This window comes from Ursus arctos, unplaced genomic scaffold, assembly GCF_023065955.2.
Source record: "Ursus arctos isolate Adak ecotype North America unplaced genomic scaffold, UrsArc2.0 scaffold_26, whole genome shotgun sequence".
In the NCBI taxonomy this organism is placed as follows: domain Eukaryota; kingdom Metazoa; phylum Chordata; class Mammalia; order Carnivora; family Ursidae; genus Ursus; species Ursus arctos.
Window position 1 is genome coordinate 32,291,262 of NW_026622941.1, and position 23,894 is coordinate 32,315,155.

The 23,894-nt window shown below is 36.2% G+C and overlaps 1 protein-coding gene across 1 annotated transcript; it reads left to right on the forward strand.

Moving 5' to 3' along the window:
* The first annotated feature begins 489 nt into the window (after positions 1-489).
* Positions 490-9,031, forward strand: MUC19 (mucin 19, oligomeric). Its single transcript, XM_057318827.1, has 9 exons — positions 490-586; positions 1,947-1,976; positions 4,031-4,062; positions 4,149-4,311; positions 4,653-4,690; positions 6,066-6,176; positions 7,157-7,196; positions 8,054-8,162; positions 8,848-9,031. The coding sequence occupies exons 1-9, from the start codon at positions 490-492 to the stop codon at positions 9,029-9,031; spliced, it is 804 nt and encodes a 267-aa protein (XP_057174810.1).
* The last annotated feature ends 14,863 nt before the right edge of the window (positions 9,032-23,894 follow it).

Sequence of the window (23,894 nt, forward strand, 5' to 3'; positions counted from 1 at the left end):
CATTAATATAGTTCATACTAACAGACCTAAGAGAAATAAAAACAACTAATTATGTACATAGAGCCTAAAAAGACATTTGTTAAGCATTCAATAACCATTTCTGAAGGGCAATAAAAAAATCCCCAAATAAACCACCTGCCCAAGGAGAGTCCATATGTAAACATTTTTCCTAGAACCAGTATCATGCAATTAAGTGAATGAATCCCTCAACCTCTGTAACTTCAGTTTTCTTATCAGTAAAAAATGGGGAATATAATCTATGAGAATCCAATAAAATAATAAATAAACGTATGTCGGAGTACATCTTTGGAAATGTATAAAGGGTAATATTGATATAGATAAATGGAAATTTTTGTAATTTTTTGTTGGAAGTTAATTTAAGTCAGAATTAGCTATCTCCTAGCTTAAGAAATTCTGGGAATTAGCCTTTTCCATCTTTTTCCTTTATAACAGGTACATCTGTAACATCTGGTGGTGCAACTAGTGGACATGAAAATAAACCTGCATCACCCAGCAGTGGTACTACAAGCTCTTCAGATAAACCAGGTGACATTAGCTAAACACAAGAAGTCACAAAAATGTCGATGTAGAAACGTGTTTATAAGAGACTATTCAGTAGAATATTTATTTAATTGGAAATCCTTCCTGCTTGAAAATAGCACTACAGTTATGTGGATATTGTGTGAATCAATTAGAAAGATTGCTATTAAATTCTTTGTTATTTGGTATTTATGCCGTGATCTGACAGTTCAGGTGTTCCCCATTACTAAATAAGACTAATGCAACATTTTGAATCTGGTATTCTTATATGGCCAATATAGAAATCACTAGAATATTACTTGATACAACTCTGAGTTAAGTAAAAAAGTAATAGTGAGCATCTAACATTTCATCTTATATTTGGTCCTTAAATGTTATTTCGGAGTTAGGGACATTTGCTCATCCGGTTAGTTACTTTGCATTGTTCTACACAAAATCACTTAGGCAACATATAAATTAAAAGTATTAAATAATCACAAAATGATATGTTAGCTATTTTTCCATTTTATTGATTGATAATATGATTTTACCTAATAGAAATATTTGAGAATTCAACAATCTTTTTTTCTTTCTTACATAATAGGCTTCTGGATATTAAACAGTTATTAGACATCAATAAGTATATTCAAATTCAAGTTAGAATTCTTTTTTGCAATCTTTCACAAAAACCACTACCTTTAGTATTAGGAAAATCTCATGGTTTAGTATGAGAAAATGTCATAATTTAAAAATATATTTCTTTATAAGTTCCTTATTGAACAGCAAAGTGATCTAGAACCTTGATGAACAGTTTCCCCATTTCTGAGAATAATCAGTAACATTGCCTTCTGTATTGTCTAAAACTTCAGAAAATAATTTGCTCCCTAAAATCTCTACACATTGGTTTAAAAAAATTCTTCTTTTCTTGACTTGCAAATAGGACATGATTATACATACCTCATTTGCTCAAAGTTCACCTGATGGGGAAATATGCAATGAGTGTATGCACTATGAAATGGCTATAGCCACCCCTTAGTAAACAGTGTTTGTGTCCCTTAATACTTGTTTCCCAGGACTAAAGATATTGATCAGAGAGAAAAAAAAGAAAGAGAAAAAGAAAGGGGATTGGTAAATATTTCTCGTGAAATGGGGGGGGAAAGGGCTTGAAAACAGTTTACCGTGATGTGTTCTCCTTTCTCCTGTAGACTCCCATAGTCCCCTCCCATTAAAATTTGAGCTTCAAAGGGAACATTCTCTGATGGTGGAATTTGAACTGCCATGAGGAGCAGAAAGGAAAGTAGACAGGAATAAGTCTGTTTGTAAGATTAGCAATGTAGCCAATTATTTTTAGTTATTAGATAACGATTTTATCCCCAAACAATTTCAGTAACTTTAGAGGCTAACACGAGGTGTCTGTTTTTACACAGGTTGTCCACCATCACATCCGCCACCTCCAGGTAATAATACTTCCCCTTGAAATTCGATCATTCTACATTTGTTCTTCTCCCTGCAAGTCAAATATCAGAGGTCACGCCAATAAAAGTTACTAGCTGTGGAAATGTTACAGAATAGGAGAACTTGAAGTAGATTTTATTCACCAAATAGTGAATGGTAGTCTTGTTTTCTCACCCACAAACTAATGCGACGAAACCAAACAAATGCATCTTGTTACTTACTCAAAATAGAGTTTACCTACTAAATAAAGTGTTTTATGTAGTGATATGATATCTTCATCAAAAAATTGTCATTTGATAGTATTTTTTAAACTAGATAATTCCAGATTTTTTGAGGATTGATTTGTAGCAAGAGAAATTAAAGTTAACCAAAGTTCAATAATTCTAGAGGATTTGAAGTTCCCACTATTCTCAATCCAATATGCTATGTTTTGTAGGAAGTAACAGAAGTTAACCCCCCCCCCAAATCATTCTCTGATCTTACGATATAGTGGGAGAGGAATGTTTTAAAAGAAACAGACAATTTTCATATAAGGCTAAAAATAAATTTCACATTAAAAAGTGAAATATGTATTATATAGAGTGCACATTTTATATGTCACATGTGTGTTACATGTATTGTATAGTTGGAGGAGTCCTTAGGTATTTCACTACAGATCTAGAATTTGAGAATAATATGTAGACTAGTCCAGGGCATGTAAATGAGAAAAGTAAGACTGAGTTGAAAAAGGACGTTGGAGCCACGCTGTGGCAGACCTCAAAAGCTAGAATGCTAAAAGAAGGTATTTCTTTTACAAATCTATAAGGGGCCATCAGAAGTTTTTAGCCAAGGGGTGCCTGGGGGACTCAGTCAGTTAAGCGTCTAACTCTTTGTTTCAGCTCAGGCCATAATCTCATGGGTTGTGAGATCAAGTCTCAAGTCGGGCTCCGTGCTCAGCAGGGAGACTGTTTGAAGATTCTCTCCCTCTGCCCCTCACCTGTGCTCTGTCTCTCTCAAATAAATAAATACTTTTTAAAAAGTTTTCAACCAAGGCAATGATGAGATGAAAATTAGGCTTTAGGAAAATTATTCTACCTGTGGTATAGGGATTTGATTGGATCAGGAAGAGGTCTGACTCAGAGTTTTCTGGAAAAGCCCAAGTGTGCTAGCTTAAAGATAACAAAGTCCTGGAGTAGTATTGTAGTATAGCCAGGAAAGGAAGGGGTTGAAGTGAAGAAGAAGATACAGGATTTTTGGTCGATTGGATGCCAAGTGATGGAATGGAAGGAATCAAAATGACTCCTCGGTTTTAAGCTCAAATAATTGAAAGAATAGTTTGGTTCTCAACAGGAGGAAGCCAGTTCAGATGAGAATCTGGTTTCAGGGGCAAGATGATATGATCTGTTTTATGCATATTGAGTTTGAGGGTCTCATAGGTCTGCTGCGATACTATTAGGCTGAGGGAATCCTGGGTCCATACTTTACAAGAAGTGTCTGGACTGGAGCTACAAGTTTGAGAGTCATCCACTTGACATTGCAGTGGACACTGAAGAAGGTAGAAAGTACCAGGGAAAGGGCAGAGACAATGGGAGGGAAGAGAAAGGGGTGCTAATAAAGAAAAGAATTTCAGAGTGTTGAATTTGAAGGAAGGAGAACATTTTCAAGAACATGAGGGTTGAAAATGTCAGCAGTTGTGGAGAAATTGAAACACTGATAAAGGGCCTTAAGGACTGATAATTACAGTCTTAGTGACTTGTAGGGTTAGGATGGTAGAAGTCAGACTGCAGAATAGTAAATAAAACAGTAGTCATAAGATTTATTGACCACTGCCAGCAGAAATTAATAATTATCCTATGCTGAGATTGTAAAATACGAAATGTATCTATACTCATTAGAGACGGTTTACTCAAATAAGTGGGTGTGATTTATCCACCTTAAGGCACCATACAATTCTTCACAATTCAGTTTCTGAAACTCTGGTTCCAGTTACAGTATTGGCCACCTGGTAGTTATCTACACATAACAGATGGTTCTATTTTGCCAAATTTAATTAGCCTTTACCATCTCATGTTAACAGTTTGTCATGGTCCACTGGGAGAAGAGAAATCTGTAAGTACAGTTTTTCTCTACTTTAATCCAAATTTGCTGTCATTCCTGTATTTGAATAGAAGTCTAAACTTGGTTTGTGTCTGTAGCCTGGAGAGAAATGGACTGCCAATTGTTACACATGCACCTGTACTGATGCAAATACCGTGGACTGTAACCTCAAGGAATGCCCTTCTGCACCCACATGCAAAACTGGAGAGAGACTCGTAAAGTTCCGAGACAATGACACCTGCTGTGAAATCGGATACTGTGGTGTGTATTCACAATACGTTATTTGAATTGAATAGTTGTTTACTTATTCATGTAGTCAGGAGATATTTATTGAGCTTCTAATACATGTCAACTTTCTGCTAGATGGGTGTGGTCAATAAAACAGAATCATACTTGCCCCAAAGCTCACTATCTTTGGAGTGGAGAAAACCCAGAATTAACAATTATGAATATAAATAGTAGATTAAAAGGAGATGATGTTGTTGTGGGAAGAAACATTTTAATTGGTTGATAAATATGATCCCATATATAGTTTCTGATTTATAAATATAAACAGAATTATAATGTTTATTTTAGAATAAAATAATGTATTTATTTTTCAGAACCAAGAACATGTTTGTTTAACAGTATTGATTATAAGGTAAGGCCGTTTTTACTTTAAAATATCTTTATTTATATAATTATGAATGAGTGGCAGGCTCTTTCAGCTTATGATATGGAAAATTCATAGGTAATGGTGGAACAGAATCTGTTCATTTTTTTTCCTATATTCATTTCAAAAGCAGCATCAAATGTAACACTCAGCATGACTAAGTTCAAAGGGAGAAAATATACTTGATCATTAACTACCTAACTTGTGAATTAAATTTCCCAGGGGTCTGACCAGATGGAGAAGGCACACTCTGTGACATTCAAATCAATGAACAGAGTTAAACTGTAATTATAACCAGAAAGATCAGATGGCCAAACTGTCAGAGATCAAATGAAAAACCCCCAAAGACTAGAACGCCATTATGTGAATATAGCAACACGTATATTCAGGGCTGGATTTTGCCAACTGATTTGGCATTTTGGAAAGTAATTTACCTTTTCAGGAAAGGTACCAAGAAGTCATAAAACCCAGATGGTTCTCAAATTGATAATACATTTGAGCTGGTGATACTAAGTATTAAAAAAGTCTAAAATAAAATCTATGCAGTATGTTAAGAAATATATAAAACAGAGCCAATGAGCGTTTTAGCTCAATAACTTATTTATCACACTCAAATTCCTGTCTGGGTTTCTTAATTTTTAGTTTCCAAAGGTGATAGTGACTTGAGAATCTATGCCAATTTTTAAACGTAAAATATGGTGATGTTTAAAGAACAAAAGGAAAGTTTTACCTCTAACCATTTATATGCAAAATAGTTGAAATAACAAAATTCTGGTTTACCAGAAAGTTAATTTGGCAGTTTGAAATACAGTTTCCCAAACTGATGTTTGAATTTTGAGCATAAATGATTTTTAAAGCAATCCAGAGAACTTTAAAAGTATAGAAATACAAGCAGAAATAGAAACACAAGCAGAAGTCATGTAGGATGGTTTGTGGGATTGTCATTTGTGGTAATCTGATAAAACTATTTTGTACCGTTTTTTTCTACTTAGATTTCTTATTTTCCCTCAAGCTTAAAGCATAGCAATTGGTTGACTGACTGTTAACCATAAAATACCCTTTCTTGAAAATACTTGAAAACTATAATAGAGTGGCTGAGCAGGTGAATACAGTATGTGGTTCTTCATTTTAGGACTGAGAATCCTGACACATTCTGTGCTCTCAAGGAGGCACGCTGGTTTATTCATGAAAGTAGAAGTCTTTCAATCCACTTTTTCTTAAATATTAATTAATGACTGAAAGTGCCTCTGGAAATTCATTAAATATTATGAATTTGATTTTTTTAAAACAGATTTTATTTTCAACCTCAAAAAGAAATCAAGGTGAATAATTATTTGGTTCTCTCTTCCTTCCTGCTTCCCAGATCGGGGCTTCATTTGATGATCCCAACAACCCATGCATCTCCTACTCCTGCTACGACACTGGTTTCATGGCAGTGGTGCAAGACTGCCCAAAGCAGACCTGGTGTGCAGAAGTAAGTCATCTTCTTAAGTAATGATCAACAACATCCACTTCTTATAAGCACAAGCTGTCTTCTTTCTCATTTGGAAAATATGTGTCTGGCCAACAGACGTAAATTCCTTGTGGTTTCCGTTCCAGATACGTTTCACACCTTTTTATTGCCAAGTATATTTTTCATATCAAAGTTATATTTGCAGGCTCTATAAAACTTAATTTAGTACTATTCTAGAAGTAAGTTACTTTAGAAAGCATTTTACCATTTTTAAACAAACCAAAAAAAAAATCTTGTTTTTTTTCAAGGTTCATGGATTCAGTTAATCGTTTTCTATAAAAATACAAATTTTTCATAAAAATCACATATAAGTTTACTGTTCAGAACTTTCTTTGTGACACAGTCTTCATTTTTACCTCCCCCCCAATATGGTGAGGATTTTGTATTAATAAATGCTGTTTTAATCTTAAGTTTTAATTAATAATAAATGCTCACAATTTATGGTTCAAACTTAGCTTATTTTTCTTTCTGAAGATATAATTGATAATATAAAGTTTGATTTCAGTACTCCAGTGTTGGATTTAAGCATTTATTGAGTTTTTACTTTGAGACATTGATAGGTATGAGATTATAATGATGTGTAAGATAAAAATCCTGCCTATGGGAAACTTACGGCATCTAGTAGTAATATTATTATTAAAGCATTGTTCAATTAAAATAAGGGAGGGTTTTTTTTTACCTTTTTGCATGTTATTTTAAAGAAAAATTTAGTTTAAATATTTTTCGCTTTATTCCCACTATTGAAAAATTTTAGTGTAAATATTCAGACTCATTTTTATTACTATGCTCTTTCATCCATGCTTCCTGGATCTGAGATCAGCATGTTTATCTGTTCCATTTCCCCCTTTGTAATGTTAGTCGCATAAGTTAAAAAATGTTATATTATTTATACAAAAATACAGACCTTTTAAGTCTTTTTTCTATTTCTCTTGCCCTTATAGGAAGACAGAGTCTATGATTCAAAAAAATGTTGCTATACATGTAAGTAGCATTAAGCTCCACATGAAGAGGAAATGTCAACTGTTAACAAAAATTTAGTGTTTGTTTAAAACAAAATGGCAGATCATTAATAGAAAGTCTCCTGCGTTTTTAACATACAGATAATCTAACCTATATCTATAAACTAATAATTGATACTTGTACATAATGTAGTTACTTTTTCATGTTGGTTGAAACATTCTTCCCAGTAAAAACTAATGATGTTTATAAGAGAGAAATTTAATTTTCATGAAAAAAATGTAGTTTGCTCTCCTAGTATCAGCAGGTTGTGTTGTAAATTGCTATATTAGATCATAAGGATGATCAGAAAGGAGAAATGGATGTCAAAAACAATCCATTCCGGGGCGCCTGGGTGGCACAGCAGTTAAGCGTCTGCCTTCGGCTCAGGGCGTGATCCCGGCGTTATGGGATCGAGCCCCACATCAGGCTCCTCCGCTATGAGCCTGCTTCTTCCTCTCCCACTCCCCCTGCTTGTGTTCCCTCTCTCGCTGGCTGTCTCTATCTCTGTCGAATAAATAAATAAAATCTTTAAAAAAAAAAAAAAAACATTCCCTTCATCTTCCCTTCCCTCCCCTCTCTTCCCTCCTCCTTTCTCCCTTGTCCCCTCCCTCCTCCTCCTATGACAGTAATGATAGCAATAATTAAAAGATAACATTTATTAAAGACAATTATTGAATATTAACCAGGTACCTTGTGCTGGCTGCTGAGGCAGTTAATCCCTTCAACAATGCCGTGAAGTATTTTGTGTCGTTATTCTCTACTTAAGGTTAAGAAAACTGAGACTTAGCAATTGTTAATGTTAAACCTCATTTGTGACTCTGTTACCCATTTTGTTTTAGGTAAGCCTAATTGTAGAACTTCACCCGTGACTGTGACTATAAAGTACAATGGTTGCCAGAAAAGAATCGAGATGGCAAGATGTGTGGGGGAATGCAAGAAGACTGTCCGGTGAGTTTTTCTTTGAAAGCGTACTGTGCATTAATTTTGTAACACTGTGGAGGAAATTAAGCTTTTAAAACATTACATGGAACATTTTTTACATGACAGCTAAGGATCAAGACCTGACCAACCAAATATCTAAAATATTAAAATCTGAGAAATAAAATAAGCATTTTCAATAGTGATGTATCATTTTAAAGTAGTTTTCTAAATAAGTCAAACATAATATGTTCACGGCAAATGTATTTTATTTCACACAGTGATTACCGAGACTACTTGAGCAAATACTCTTGCTCTTTTAAGCAATGTTTCTAAACCACCACTTGCATTTTAGACATGATATATATGTATATTTTTTTTCCTTCATGGACATTTTCATGTACAGATTAATATTTGGAGAATAATAGTTTGGCATGAAGTATATTTAAAAATCTGTTTATATTTCTGCACCATACTGCTCTAATGATGAGCTTATATATTTCCATTTTGGATTTATTTCTCTTGGTCTTAGAGACCAGTACCACAGAGCCATATCAGAAGTTCATGGTGAGGGGGAAATGAAAGGTGTAGGAAAAGAATAAATTGGTCGGAAGGATTGCTAAATCACCTCAACGATTATAATTTGAGGATTGATGTCAATTTGCTTCAGAAGATATCCCCAAAATATTTATTGCTGCGTTTTCTTTTCCTTTAGGTACAATTATACTCTCTATCAGTTGACAAATTCATGCCTTTGCTGCCGAGAAGATAACTACGAGTTCCGAGAAGTCGTTCTTAACTGTCCTGATGGCAGTACACTACCTTACAGATACAGGCACGTCACAACGTGTTCCTGCTCGGACTTATGCCAACAATCTGTAACCCCAGCCGTCAGTTAACACTATTGTAACCTTTCCAGGTAGAGCAGGCCAGCTATTTATTTGATAAAGGAGCAAAAATGATCACTAAATACACTACCTAAACATTTGTATCTCACTCAAAAAGTGAGTTCTCATTATGAGGCATTTTGTTCTCATGTTGACTGGATCTGAAAAATAAATACAAGTTTGCAAGCAGTTATTGAGCGTATGTTTTTATTCACAGCCATAAGCATGCTACACCTCAAAGAGAAACGGAGTCATATCGTGGCTTTCCAATATATTCTTCTACTCTTTATCCTGTGAGAACATTGTCCTGTTTCATCCTTTTCCTTCACAGCTAAACTTACGTTTAGGAAAGGAAAGGAAAAACCGAAATTAAGTTTTTGTCCTCTTCCCTCGCTTTTCTACTCTAGTACATCATCCCTTTCATTCTATGACGACTTCTCTGCCCAGAACACCAGTGGCCTTGGGGCACCTGGGTGGCACAGCGGTTAAGCATCTGCCTTCGGCTCAGGGCGTGATCCCGGCATTATGGGATCGAGCCCCACATCAGGCTCCTCCGCTAGGAGCCTGCTTCTTCCTCTCCCACTCCCCCTGCTTGTGTTCCCTCTCTCGCTGGCTGTCTCTATCTCTGTCAAATAAATAAATAAAATCTTTAAAAAAAAAATTAAAAAAAAAAAAGAACACCAGTGGCCTTAACAATTCTTGAAGTACGGTCTGATGACATTCTCACTTTTTCTTGAAATGTTTTTCTGGCTGTTTCTGTGGCATCATTTTTAATAGTGCCGCTACATTTGTGGACACCTTCACTGTTGTCAGTCCTTGACATCTCAATTCTCCAAAGCTGCATCCTGTTCCTCTTCTCACATCACTCAGGCTCCTTGGATGATTTCATCAGCACAGGTAGATGTGTAGAGACACCAAGGATTTCCAGTCTCCAACCCCAAGCTCTTCTCTGAGTTACAGACACATTGATACAACTCTGAATTTACACCTCTAACTAGATGTCCTATAGATACCACGAACTCGATGAGACTAAAAGTGAACTAAAGGTCACCCCCCCAGCCCACTCCTCTCCTTGTATTGTGTATACCATTGGGGTAGTTAGCTAGAAGGAGAAGTTGAGGTTCGATAACGTTATGACCGTCGTCAGTGTATTCTACTACTTTGCTGTCCATACACACATCCTTCTTCCTATACATTTCTAAATGTGCCTTGTACAAAATTATTTTCGTAAATAAACATCTACAGTCATTAACACTTGCCCAATGTAATTTATCATAACCCTTTCATGTACTACTCACCTTTCTATGTAACTTGGACTAGTGGTAAATTTAACATTCATTAAATACTCTGCCCAGTAGTAGGGAAAGAAAACGGGTATGTTAGTATATTGGTAACTACCAACCAAAGATGAATAATAGCAAAACACAAGTGTATATTACAGGCATCACTTCTATAGTTGGTCCCAAGGCTCTTGACTTTCCTCCATGTCTGTCACTCATTCCAGCTTTTTTCCTCTCAGGCTATACCAGAGTTTGTCAGTTGGGAAAATTATGAGGGATTTGAGCCCTTGAAAATCCAATTGGATGGAGTTGTAGGGGTTTTTCAATACTTTTTACCTCAGGGAATGATAAAACATAGAGTCAACAGCACACGTCTCAGCCCTTACTGTGTGACAGTACCTCTATTTTCCCTTGATAGTCAGAATTGATCATCCCATACAATATGATGATAGCCTTTTCCGCTTAGGAAGGCTGGTCTGGAGTCACAGAAGACTCAAAATGGCTAGCAGGGAGTCTCACCAAATGGAAGAGAATGTAAATGTTGACTTATGGTTCAGCTAATATCTCCTGCAATCAGCACAATAAACTTGCTGGGAAGTTAGGGCATAGAACCCCCAGCTGGTGTCAGCGCAGAATTCTCAATAGGCCAATCCTTCAAGATTTACCATCCCTGAATAATAAGGAATTATAAAATAATTCATGTAATATGTACCCATTGCCTTTGTTTTTTTTGTTTGTTTGTTTGTTGTATTTTGAAACAAAGTCCTTGGTTGGAAGAAGTGCTGTGCAGCATTTCGTGGTCATGAATAAAATATTCAATAAGCCTATGGATAGCAATACTTTCTGAGACATACTGAACACAAAGGGAAAATCAAAATCAATAGCAGGTTATATCAGAAAAAAAAAACCAAATATTGTCCTCTCCCCAAAAGAAAAATATCAGTTATTCACTTGTTACCAGGTGGGCAACTGGCACCCATGGTGATGGCAAAAGGCAGATCACTTTATTTTCAGCATTGTGGTATTCCTACTGGCTTCAGTAAAGCAAATTTAAGCTTTTGAGCCCAAGTATGACCTCCATCCTACCCTAACTGCTACATTATTCATGAACCGCATTTAACAACTACTAGGTAGGATGGGAAAGATTTACTGACAACCACAAATGTGGTTAACACACGCTGTTAATTACCTGATTCTCCCATGAAAATTCCTGGTAGGGAACGTTTGGTAAGCACACACTTATTTACGTTCAGACCTGGATCTATACTGGGTGAACCAAATGATTTCTTTAAATGTTCTTTGTGTCATTCTCCAATTTGTATCTCACTCAAAAAGTGAGTTCTTACTACGAGGCATTTTGTTCTCACGTTGACTGAATCTGAAAAATAAATTCAACTTTGCAAGCAATTAGTGAGCATGTATATTTATCTGATAGCAATAAGAATTCCACATGTCAGGGAGAAACTGAATATCATGGCTCTCCAATATACTCTTCTACTTTTCATCTCATGAGGTCATTATCTTGTTTCGTTTCTTCCCTTGGCTATTTATAGAAATTATTTGCTACTTCCCAGGAATCAGTGTAAATCTTGACTTCAAGCCAACCTTCTACCAAGCACAATGGCCAATGAGAAATTTCCTTCCCAGTTGTCTTTTTGACCATGCCTGAGACAAGCTATAATGTCACATAACTCACTTTTCACTGATACTGGGGCCATTGATAATCTGGCCTTGGAGTCATTGGTAATCTGGCTTTGAGTCTTATCCTTTTGTGTCAACTGGTTATAAGAAAGTTCCCGCTTCAAGAAAAAGGCATGAAAATTTTAAATTTTTTAAAAATTTTAAAATTAAATAAATTTAAAAAAAGAGGTGGCAGTCAAGTAGGAGGAATCACATTTTCAGGCATTAAGGAACCATTCATTGATCTGAATTTTACCTGTGAGACCTTAATGGGGGCAGGGGTTCCATTCCATATATATGATTTCAAATGGATAGTAGATTGCTGCTGGAAATGCCTATCTTCATTGCTATATAAATAAGCTAATGCCCAGTCCAGAATGAGTAGCTTTGGTTTATGGTTACCTGTTACTGCCAGAAGCCAGTAAAAAACTAGTTTTTGTTGAAAATAGAATAGTTTCTCCAAAAGCCTCCCGTGTTCATTGCAGCATTATTCACAAAAGCCTAGATTTGGAAACAACCTAAGTGTCTGTTGACAGATGAATGGATAAAGAAAATGTGTGTATGTATACAGTAAAATACAAAATCTGATTCAGCCTTAAAAAAGAAGAAACCCTGCCATTTGTGGCAACATGGATAAAACTGGAAGGCACAATGCTAAGATAACTTAGCCAGACAAAAAAATACAATGTATGGTATCACTTGTATGTGGAATCTGGGGGGGGGGGGGAAGGTGGAACTTACAGAAACGGAGTAGAAAATGGCTGTCAGGGATGCGTAATTAGGGAACTAGAGAGAGGTTGGTAAAGGGGTACAAATTTTCAGTTATGAGATGAGTAATAGCTGAGGATTTAATGTATTGCTTGGTGGCTAGAGTTGATAACACTGTATTGTATTGAAATATATTAAGGGATTAGAACTTAAATGCCTCACCAAAAAGAAAAAAACAGGTAAAATGTTAATATGTAGGTGATGCATGTGTTAATTAACTTGATGGGGGGACCCTTTCATAATGTACACATTTACAAAATCATCGTGCTGTACACCTTAAACATCTTACAATTTTATTTGTCAATTATAACTCAAGCTGAAAATTTTTCAATGTACATATTTAATGTATACAAATCAATGAATTTCGGGAAAAGTATACACTTATGAAACCATCACTACCATGAAGACAATAAATATATCCATCAGCTTTCAAAGTTCCTTCCTGCCTCCTTTATTATTGTCGTGTGTGTGTGTGTGTGTGTGTGTGTGTGTGTGGTAGGAACATTAACATAAGGTTTACCCTCTTACTAAATTACTATAGTATATTGTTAGTATATTGTTAGCTTAGTTATTATTAGTTATTTTTAGTATATTATTGTTATCTATAGGCACTATGCTATATAGTAGATCTCCAGAACTTATTTATCTTTCATAACTAAAACCTTGTCATTTGGCCTCACTTCCTCATTTTTTCCCTCCCTTCAGGTCCTAACAACTACCATTCTATTCTCTGCTTCTACAGGTATGACTATTTTGGATTCTACATATAAGTGAGATCATAAAGTATTTGCCTTTGTGTGTCTGGCTCATTTCACTTAGCACAGTGTCCTTCAGATCCAACCCTGTTGCAAAGCGCAAAATTTCCTTCTTTTTAAAGGCTGAGTAATATGCCATTGTATGTATATATCACGTGTTCTTATTGATTCATTTATCAATAGCATTTAAATTGTTTCCATATCTTGGCTATTGTGGATAATCCTTCAATGAACATGAAAGTACAGGTATCTCTTTGAGATCTTGATTTAAATTCCTTTAGATAAATATCCAGTGGGGGGACTGTCACATGATAGTTCTATTTTTCAGTTTTCCATAATGGCTGCACCAATTTACATGCCCACCAACAGTGCACCAGGGTTCCCTTTTCTCCACATCTTTACCAACACTAGTCTTTTTTTTTTTTAATAATAACCTTCTTAATAGGCATAAGGTGATAATTCATTGTGGTTTTGATTTGCATTTCCCTGGTGATTACTGATGCTGAGTACCTTTTCATATACTTGCTGGCTACTTGTATGTCTTCTTTGAGAACTATCTTTTCAGATCTTTTGCTCGTGTTTTAATTGGTTTATTATTCATCATTTTTTGCTACTGATTTTTATGAGTTCCTTATATATTTTGAATATTAACCTCTTATCAGATAGTTTGCAAATATTTTCTTCAACTCTGTAAGTTGTCTTTTCATTTTATTGGTTGTTGTTTTTGCTGTGCAGAAGCTTTCTAGTTCAATGTAATCCCACCTGTTTAGGAGTGGTGCGTGGAGAGGACAATAAATAAACATATGTCAGGTGGTGGCAAGTGCTGTTAAAGAAAAATAAACAAACAATGCGGGGCAAGAGGTTAGAGAGCATATCTTCTCGGTAAGACATTTGAGAAAGTCCTCTCTGTTAAGGTGAAGTTTGAGAGGAAATGAGAATGAAGTGAGGGGATCATGTGGATTTCTAGGTCAAGAACTACCAAGAAGGTCAGTGTTCTTCGTACAGTAAATGCAAATTTACTGAAGTAGGAGCAGATTATTGTTTAAGACATGAAACTAGAATATCTAAGTACAATGATAAAGAAGAACATGAGTGGATAAGGTCAGTGATGTCAGCAGATTTGGGAGGACTTGGAAAGATTTTAGATTTTGTACTGGGAGCAATGGGCTTTGAAAAGAGCCAGAGGAGGAATCTAATCTGACCTTCATTTTTAACAGACCATTACGGCTACTGTGCAGAGTACAAATACTAGATAAGAAGAGTAGGAAAGCAAGGCCAGATAGGAGGCCATTGCCACGTCTTGGTGAAAGATAATGGTGGCCTGGATGAAGGTGAAGTTGGGAGCGGCAGTGAGAAGAGGTCGGGTTCTGGATATACGCTGAAGACAGAGCCAAGATTTGTGATGGGTTGAATGTGAGGTGGAGAGAATAAGCGGAATCAGTAATAGGAAGTTAATAGGTACTGAATAGCTTTATCTGCATGAAATATATATCCTCCAAGTTCTTGCCTGTGATTATAATTCATTATAACTGATTATTACCAAAAGCATTGTTTTGAGAAAACTATTTATAGAAGTCTTCAGCCTGGCCCTTCCATGTGTACTAAATTATATCCTTAGGGCAAGCAAATGACAAATAAAATGATACCAGCTAGTATATTTCTTCTCATTAGAGATAGAGAAAATACAACTATTAAAAATGCAGGCTCTAGAGCTTAATTGTCTTGGTTCAAATATTGGCTCACCCTGTTCCAATTTTGTAATACTACATAAATTCTTAACCTCATTTTTAAATAACAGCTTTATTGAGGTATAACTCATGTACCTTAAAATTCACCCTTTTAAATTGTACAACTTGGTAATTTTTAGTATATTCACAAAGTTGTATACCTATCACCACTACCTAATTCCAGAACATTTTCGTCACTCCAAAAAGAAAGTCCATGCCATTAGCAGCCACTCCCCATTCTCTCCAGCCCCTGGCAACCACTAACTAAGCTGCATTCTATTTCTATTGATTTGCCAGTTCTGGACATTTTGTATAAATGGAGTCAAACAATATGTGGTATTTTTTTTATTTATTTAAATTCAATTTAGTTAACATACAGTGTATTAGTTTCAGGGGTAGAATTTAGTGATTCATCAGTTGCATGTAACACCCAGTGCTCGTTTCATTATGTGCCCTCCTTAAAGCCCATCACCCAATTACCCCATTCCCCCACCCCCTCCTCTCTAGCAACCCTCAGTTTGTTCCCTATAGTTAAGAGTCTCTATGCCTTTTATGTCTGGTTTCTTTTATTAGCATAATTTTCCTAGTTCATCTAGATTGTGGCATATGTCAGTATTTCATGCCTTTTTATGGCTGAATTATATTCTATTATTAAGCTATCTGACTTTTAGGTATCCACTCATGGGTAATGTGTGTTGTTATTTTGGGTTGATTTTTTGGTTATTAGGAGTAATGCTGCTATGAACATTCATGTGCAAGTTTTTATGCGGACATTTATTTTGAGTTCTCTTAGGTCCTTATCTAGGTCATATTTAGATCTGTGTTTAATTTTTTAAGGAACTGCCAAACTGATTTCCAAAGTGACTGCGTCATTCTATATTCCCACCAGCAATGTTTGTCTACATCCTTCTTAATACTTGTTATTATCTGTCTTCTTATTATTATTATTATAGCCATCCTACTGGATTATTTAATTTCTTTTTAAGCCCCAGTTTTCTCATTTGCAAAATAGGACTAATAAAAATATCTACGTCATAGATTTGTTTAAGGCTGGAATGAGAAATGTGCATAAAATATAAACATCTCCTATCACATTGCCTAGCAAAATATTGTTTTCAATCAGTGTTTTTATTCTCTTTCCTCAATACTACAAAGCAATCTTATAGTTCTATGAACTGACTTACATACTACTTATTTTATTTCAACTTACAGAGAGAAATTGAAAAAAACAGTAGTGGAAATGATGTTCCTAAGTATTTAGAAATAACTATTATCTCTCATTATTATGTTTCCACAGGAAAAATTGTATCTCATGGCAAAATTAAGAGATACGAGGTTAAGAGATATGTGATATAAATCGAATAAGTTAGGCAAAAAACTCATATTTTTTCATTTTAACTGGAAGCATCTGTTTTATGAACTCTGAATATATTTTTCCATTCTAAAAATATGTATATTTCTAAGTATTATCCACTTAGTTGTCTAGAAGTAATTACTAACTAGTAGAAATGGCACCCCTAGTGTCATTTTCATCTTCAAACACCATTTCCCACTAAAAGGAACTAGGTCTCCTGAGAAAAATGGCTCATTTCTCATCTGGGCAGTAAATGTATAAGATGAATCTGAGATATCTTGTCATCTCTGAAATCAAGGAAACTCTAAAAAACTCTTGAGATTGTATCAAAAAGACAGAGAAGACAACATGAAAGGGCTCCCACTGGCCAAAGATAAATCATTTTGAGCATCAAAATAGTAATTATTCAGATGCATTGAAGCATACCAAACAGAAAAGGAAAACATGGGTTTATAACGGTGCTTTAAGAGCAACAAAGTGTGTTAGCCACCTTAGCATAGATGTTAAATATCAATTGGTTTTTCTAAAAATTAATAAAGGGGAAGAATCAAATATTTATCTAGCCAGTCTTGTACGTATATATAAAATAACTGAAAAGTTGTTGAGTGAAATTTCTTTTTTTATAGAAACTAATACCTGTTGGAGGAAGAAGAGAATTCAAAGATAACCATGTTGTAACTCCTAATGAGATAACAAATCTAGGCAATGATTATCAGTGACTGCCTAAACCATTACGTAAAAGATGAGGATGGTTTTACAAAAGCAAACCCCCTGGTCCATTTTTGTATTAGTAACAGTGGAGAAGTCAGACATTATGTTTGGTGCTGCGGTAACCAGAAACAGCATTGATTATAAGCTGTTCTAGCTGAAAATACCGTCAAAAATTCAGAAGTAGTGAAAATAAAACCGCCACTTAATAAGTAGTATTTAGTAGAAGTTTATTGTGCATAAGAACAGTTCACAAACTAGAGCTTTCAAATCTAAAACTGATAAAAAGCTAGAGGAATGATGTTACAAGGATGGCTTATGAAGTGCAAATGAAGTTGTTTAACAATGATTTACAATGATTGGTTTTTACACAGGGGGTTTCCAGATGGCAGAGGAGTGGTTAAAAGTGATAATCTCATCTATTTTTAGGAAGATGACTTAAGTTTCTTTTATGATTATCAGAGTCCGTTACAAAAAAATAACCTAAGTTTCACTTATGTTCATGAAATATGCTAGATTTAGTTTTGTTTACTTAAATAGTTTTGTCTGCTTGGGGGATTTTCAAGTCTGGCCTCCATTTTGTATTTAATTTTAACAGTATTGAACCTGAATCCAATCAAGCTTCTAAATCTAAATACCAATTATAGAAACACGTTCAATGATACTGTGAAGATATACTGTCAAAACAAGGAATAATGACCCAGTTTCTTCAGCAAAAAAGGAGGAAGAAATGTTATATTAGAAAGGACTTATGAATCACATGAATTAGAAGCAATGCATGGATACGGTTTGGGTCCTAATTTGAACAAATCAACCATAACAAGACATTTTTGAGACCGGGAAAACAGGATAGATTGTGTAGTAAGTGCTATGAAAAAATTGACATTAATTCCATTGGTTGTGATGATGGTATTATGATTGTATTTTCTACTTTCCTTTTTAACCCTTATCTGTTAGATATACATACCTGGGTATTTACTGGTGGAATTATATGACATCTCAGATTTGCTTTGAAATTTCCATGGGAGGGGGTGGAATATTGGGTGTTTCCTATGTCACATGTTGGATGGAACTTGTCAAAAAGGATTCTCTAGAGACAATGAGGCACAAAGGGGTTAATGTCAGGCTTTAGCTACACAAGGTTTGAAATAAAATTTATTTATATTTCAGAGAAATACCCAGATTACGGTTTTCTTCTTTTTAGAGAAAAGCTATACTGAATTCTCAATATTTTGTTCATTTCACACTTTCAAATATTACAGTTGATATTTGTGGACTTGAAGGGATGAAAAGACCCACAGTGACATGAAACAAGCCCACAGCATTTACAGAGCACTGACTCTCACAGTGTGACAACAGCTCACAGTGTGTGCGGCACATCAGCTTGCCATGCCACGGCTTGATCGTTCTTCAGCACTGTCTGCTGTGCCTTAGTGCCCTGTCTGTGCCCTCTTCTACACCCACATGTTGCAAGTTCTTGCATATTTTAATAAAAATGAGATCTATTTTTAGGGCCAGCTTGAAAGTTTCACTGTCTGACATTGCCATCCTAATGCGCACATTCGATGAACTAACGCAGCACAAAAATGTACAGGCTGTTTCTAGGGTTAGAGACATGCAGTTTGAGCGTTCGACGGTGACATTACTGGAACTGCTTTGGTAGATATTTCCAATTATAAAGCTACTTACGTATCTTGTTGATTCCCTCCTCCCCAAAATACTGAAAAGGAATGAGCCATGTGACATGGTGGAAGTTCAAACAATTCCTTTGTGATAGTCGGTAGGCTATTTTTTAACATTTAAAACACATTGGAAGTTAATCACCTACAGCACAACATAAGAATAGTGCACGTGCTTTATGTAGATGGATAGGTTTTCTCTGTTTTAATCATACTAAATTACTAGTTTTGTCAGTCAACATGGTCAAATAACTATAATTCCTTATAATTCCATATGATATTTGAACATACCTATACGTCAGAGAAACTTATTTCTCTATTACTTTAGAATTTTTTGAAGCGAGGCCTAAATTTCTGTTGTGTATCTGAAGCCTTTAGTAAATAATTCTTTTATAAAACTTTAATATTATCTCCATCTTTTTACAATAAAAATTATTTGCGAGAGTGTCCAGTAGAAGGATAAACACTTATATTGTGGTTTGGACAGTCCTGGCAGACGTGGGAAAGAGAGAAGGGATGGGGTCAGATTCTAATTTCAGGAGGACCCAACTGGAAGTCAGAAAACACATGGTTACACTGAGGGTCTGACAGTGGGAGAATCCAATCAGGAGTCAAAGCTAGAATCTGGGAGGTCAAGATCCCTGCCACACTCATCCATAATCTTTAAAGAGCCACACCCAGGGTCTGGTGTGATATTGTGATTTATAATAAAATATACATATTTGGTTTTGTACCCCATTCCTGGCACAGAGCTCCCCAGACTCTTGGAATTTCCTAAGTGATGAGAGCAATAAAGTTGTCTGTTGTCAGTTTAATGAGGTGATTTCTGGAAAACACCTGAAGTGGGGTTGGTGACTAGGAGAACCGTGTGATTAGAGAGGTGTAACTTTCATCTTTAAATCAGTAATCCGGCTTGTGGTCCTAATTTAACCAGACACAATCAAATCTGCACTAGACATGACTTATGTCATGGAGAAATGTGAAAGAAGGCCAGTGGGGCATAAAAGCGGATGTCCTCTCCCAAGGACAGATTGTTATACATGTCTATAAGTAAAAATAAAATAGTTTAGATTTCCTAATCCTATATTTATGTGGGTTATTTTATTTTCTGACTTTGACCAATTATAATACAAATATGCTGACAAAAACTGTTTAATATCTTACACTGATGAGTGTGCCAAGAATTCATTTTCTAATTTAGATGCACTTGGAAAGAGAGAAAACGTTTGCATAATAAAAGCAATTGAAATAATCAAAGCTCAGGAATATTTTGCTAAGAAGCCTGAGCTTCAAGGGCTAAGTGAGCATAGTAATAACCTAGCCTCTAATGTAAAGTAGGATCCAAGCTCATCCTAGAGCTCAACCTGGAGTGATTGGTAATCAAATTTGATGTACATAGTCAAAACATGACCAAGGAATTAACTCATTTGTAAAAATAATACAACAGTTACTCCCTAGTGCTTTAACTTAAATTTATACTATTTCCATTCTTTAAATAGAGACATTTAAAAGAATTAAAACCAACTATTGGCAAACATGTCCCTCCTTTCTGACATTCAGTTTTATAAAAGGACAGAACACTAGCAAATGTACATTTGAAGGACTTTAGAAAAAATTTTATCTACAGCCCAGACAACCTAAAGAATTCTCTGGAGCAAGAGTGTGGCAGGTTTATTTATTTCACATTGACCAAGAAACTAACGTATGTGGTACTACTGAAACCTTTGTCTATTGCCATGGCAGGGCTAAGAAAGAGGCATTCCTCTGTGGTTTGCACCTTCCAAGCTTTTTCAACATTTTCTAAAATATTTGATGTGTATTTCCACAGAGGTCTCCCTTCTTGTTACCACAAACCTATTTTGTTTCATTAAAAACTAACAAAACATAGACACGAATAACAAATTAGCAAAGAGCAGTGGTAATTTAGAATTCAGGGGTCAAATTGAGTCCTAATAGTTGTACAGAAAGAAAATACTTTTCCTAACACCACACTGAGCACTTTAATGAGTAGAACCAACAGGTAGTTCTCAGAAACCACATGCAAATAACTAAAGAATTCGTGCAGGATGTATAAATGATTTCACCCCCAATGGTCTGTTTTACCTCTTCTAGTCTTCTTCATGGTGCAAATTCATGCGCTTACTTCTTTCGGTGTCTGCCCTTTCTCGAAGGGGTACTTGATGCTAGATATTCTTCTCTACTCACAATATGTGAAGGTTAGACTGATACTTTCTTCTTCAGTCTTGTTCTTCCAACTTCCTAGTTACCTTAACTATTTAGGCGACCTCAGTCATAAACAAAGCGAAGTGCTTACGTTTTCTTGAACGTGCTCGTCTATGTCATCTCTGTGTCATTTTTTTTCTTTCCTACTTTGCCCGTGAGATAAATACCAACTCGCCTAGCATTGCCTGCCCATGCACAAGCTCTTCTCCTGAGAATACCTACCCCCTGGAAGAGAAAAGTCCTGTACATCTAAAGATCCTGCTCCGTCTGAGCATGGCTGACTGTATCAGGATGCCTGATTGAAACAACCAGGGGTCATCAGATTCTCTTTCCCAGGAATTTGGATTTGGGACCCTGAGGGGCTGTACAAAAACAGATACTGGGAGGGACAAAACCAGTGGTGGTCATGGGAATAGAAAGATCACATAAAAGGGAGTATAAGCGACACCAGCAAGCCACAGCCAAATGCAAACTGAAATAACAGTGGAGCATAAACCAAGTCTTACAGAAGAGAAAAGAATGGAAAGAAGAGTTGAGAAACCTGTTGTCCTGAGAAAGAGTCAGAGAGAGAACAAATACACAAAAGTGCCATTCTCAAGATGCCAAGCTGTTTGTTTACGCAGAGAGAGGGATTGATTTCCTTCTATACTTTTTTTACTGAATTTCTTTTCAACTTGAGCTAGTTAGAGTGGGTTTCTGTACTTTTTTTAAAGATCTTTTTAAAAAGATTTTATTTATGTATTTGAGAGAGAGGGAGAGCACAGAAGCAGATGGAGAAGCAGACTCCCTGCTGAGCAGAAAGCCCCGTGCAGGGCTCGATCCCAGGATCCTGAGATCATGACCTGAGATGAAGGCAGACACTTAACCGATGGAGCCACCCAGGGGCCCCAGGTTTCTGTTCTTCTTAACCAAAAGTTGGTTTTCTAAAAATATTTTATTGTGGTAAGAACACTTAACATGAGATCTACCCTCTTAATTTTTTTTTTTTTAAAGATTTTATTTATTTATTTGACAGAGACAGAGACAGCTAGCGAGAGAGGGAACACAAGCAGGGGGAGTGGGAGAGGAAGAAGCAGGCTCACAGCAGAGGAGCCTGATGTGGGGCTCGATCCCATAACGCCAGGATCACGCCCTGAGCCAAAGGCAGACGCTTAACCGCTGTGCCACCCAGGCGCCCCTACCCTCTTAATTTTTTAAGTTTACAGCACAGTGTTGTTGACTACGGATCAATATTGTACAGCAGATCTCCCGAACTTATTCGCCTTGCTTAACTGAAACTTTATGCCCATTGATTAGTTCTGATTAGAACACCATCTCACTACCTTTAGCTCATTTCTACCCTTCCAGCCCACAGCCATCCCTCTCCCAGAATGCCTCATTTTTCCTTTCCTTTCCTAGTAGAAAGGCTCCCCCTTTGTTCAGATGTCTCATATATCCTGTGCAAACTTCTTTCACAACACTCCTTAAGACTTTCCTGTATGTGCTGTTATGTGTCTGTCTCCCCCATGCCAGATGACAAGCTTCTAGAGTTGGAGTCTTTTTTTTGGGGGGGGGGGGGGTATATCCCTGGCACCTCGTACTGTGCCAAGCACATCATAATTGGGTGCTTAACAAATGTTTATGGAGTAAATAATTGAAAGAGTGGATGGATGAGTAAATAAAATGAAACATGTTGACTATATGTTTCCATAAAGCTATCTTCTTATCATTCCCTTTCTTCCTTCTTAAAGTTCTAGACTATGCTAGTATTTTCCAGATTTAAGTACACAAATAGGTACTTTCTTGGTGCCTAATAAAACTGTTAAAAATTCAAATTTAGTGGAATTGAGGTTGGGGCTGCACATTTGTATTTTTTAGATTTTTTAATAATTTTTATTTTGTTATATTAGTCACCATACAGTACATCCCCAGTTTTCGATGCAATGTTCCATCATTCATTAGTTGCGTATAACACGCAGTGCACCATGCAATATGTGCCCTCCTTAATACCCATCACCGGTCTATCCCATTCCCCCACCCCTCTCCCCTCTGAAGCCCTCAGTCTGCTTCCCAGAGTCCATAGTCTTTCATGGTTCATTCCCCCTTCTGTTTACCGCCCCCCCTTCATTCTTCCCATCCTTCTCCTACCGATCTTCCTAGTTCTTATGTTCCATAAATGAGTGAAACCATATGATAATTGTCTTTCTCTGCTTGACTTATTTCACTTAGCATAATCTCCTCCAGTCCCATCCATGTTGCTGCAAATGTTGTGTAATTGTTCTTTCTGATAGCTGAGTAATATTCCATTGTATATATGGACCACATCTTCGTAATCCAGTCATCTGTTGAAGGACTTCTCGGCTCCTTCCATGATTTAGCTATTGTGGACAATGCTGCTATGAACATTGGGGTGCATATGGCCCTTCTCTTCACTACATCTGTATCTTTGGGGTAAATACCCAGTTGTACAATGGCTGGATCATAGGGTAGCTCAATTTTTAACTTTTTAAGGGACCTCCACACTGTTTTCCAGAGTGGCTGTACCAACTTGCATTCCCACCAACAATGTAGGAGGGATCCCCTTTCTCCACATCCTCTCCAACATTTGTTGTTTCCCGCCTTGTCAATTTTTGCCATTCTAACTGGTGTAAGGTGGTATCTCAAGGTGGTTTTGATTTGAATTTCCCTGATGGCTAATGATTTTGAACATTTTTTCATGTGT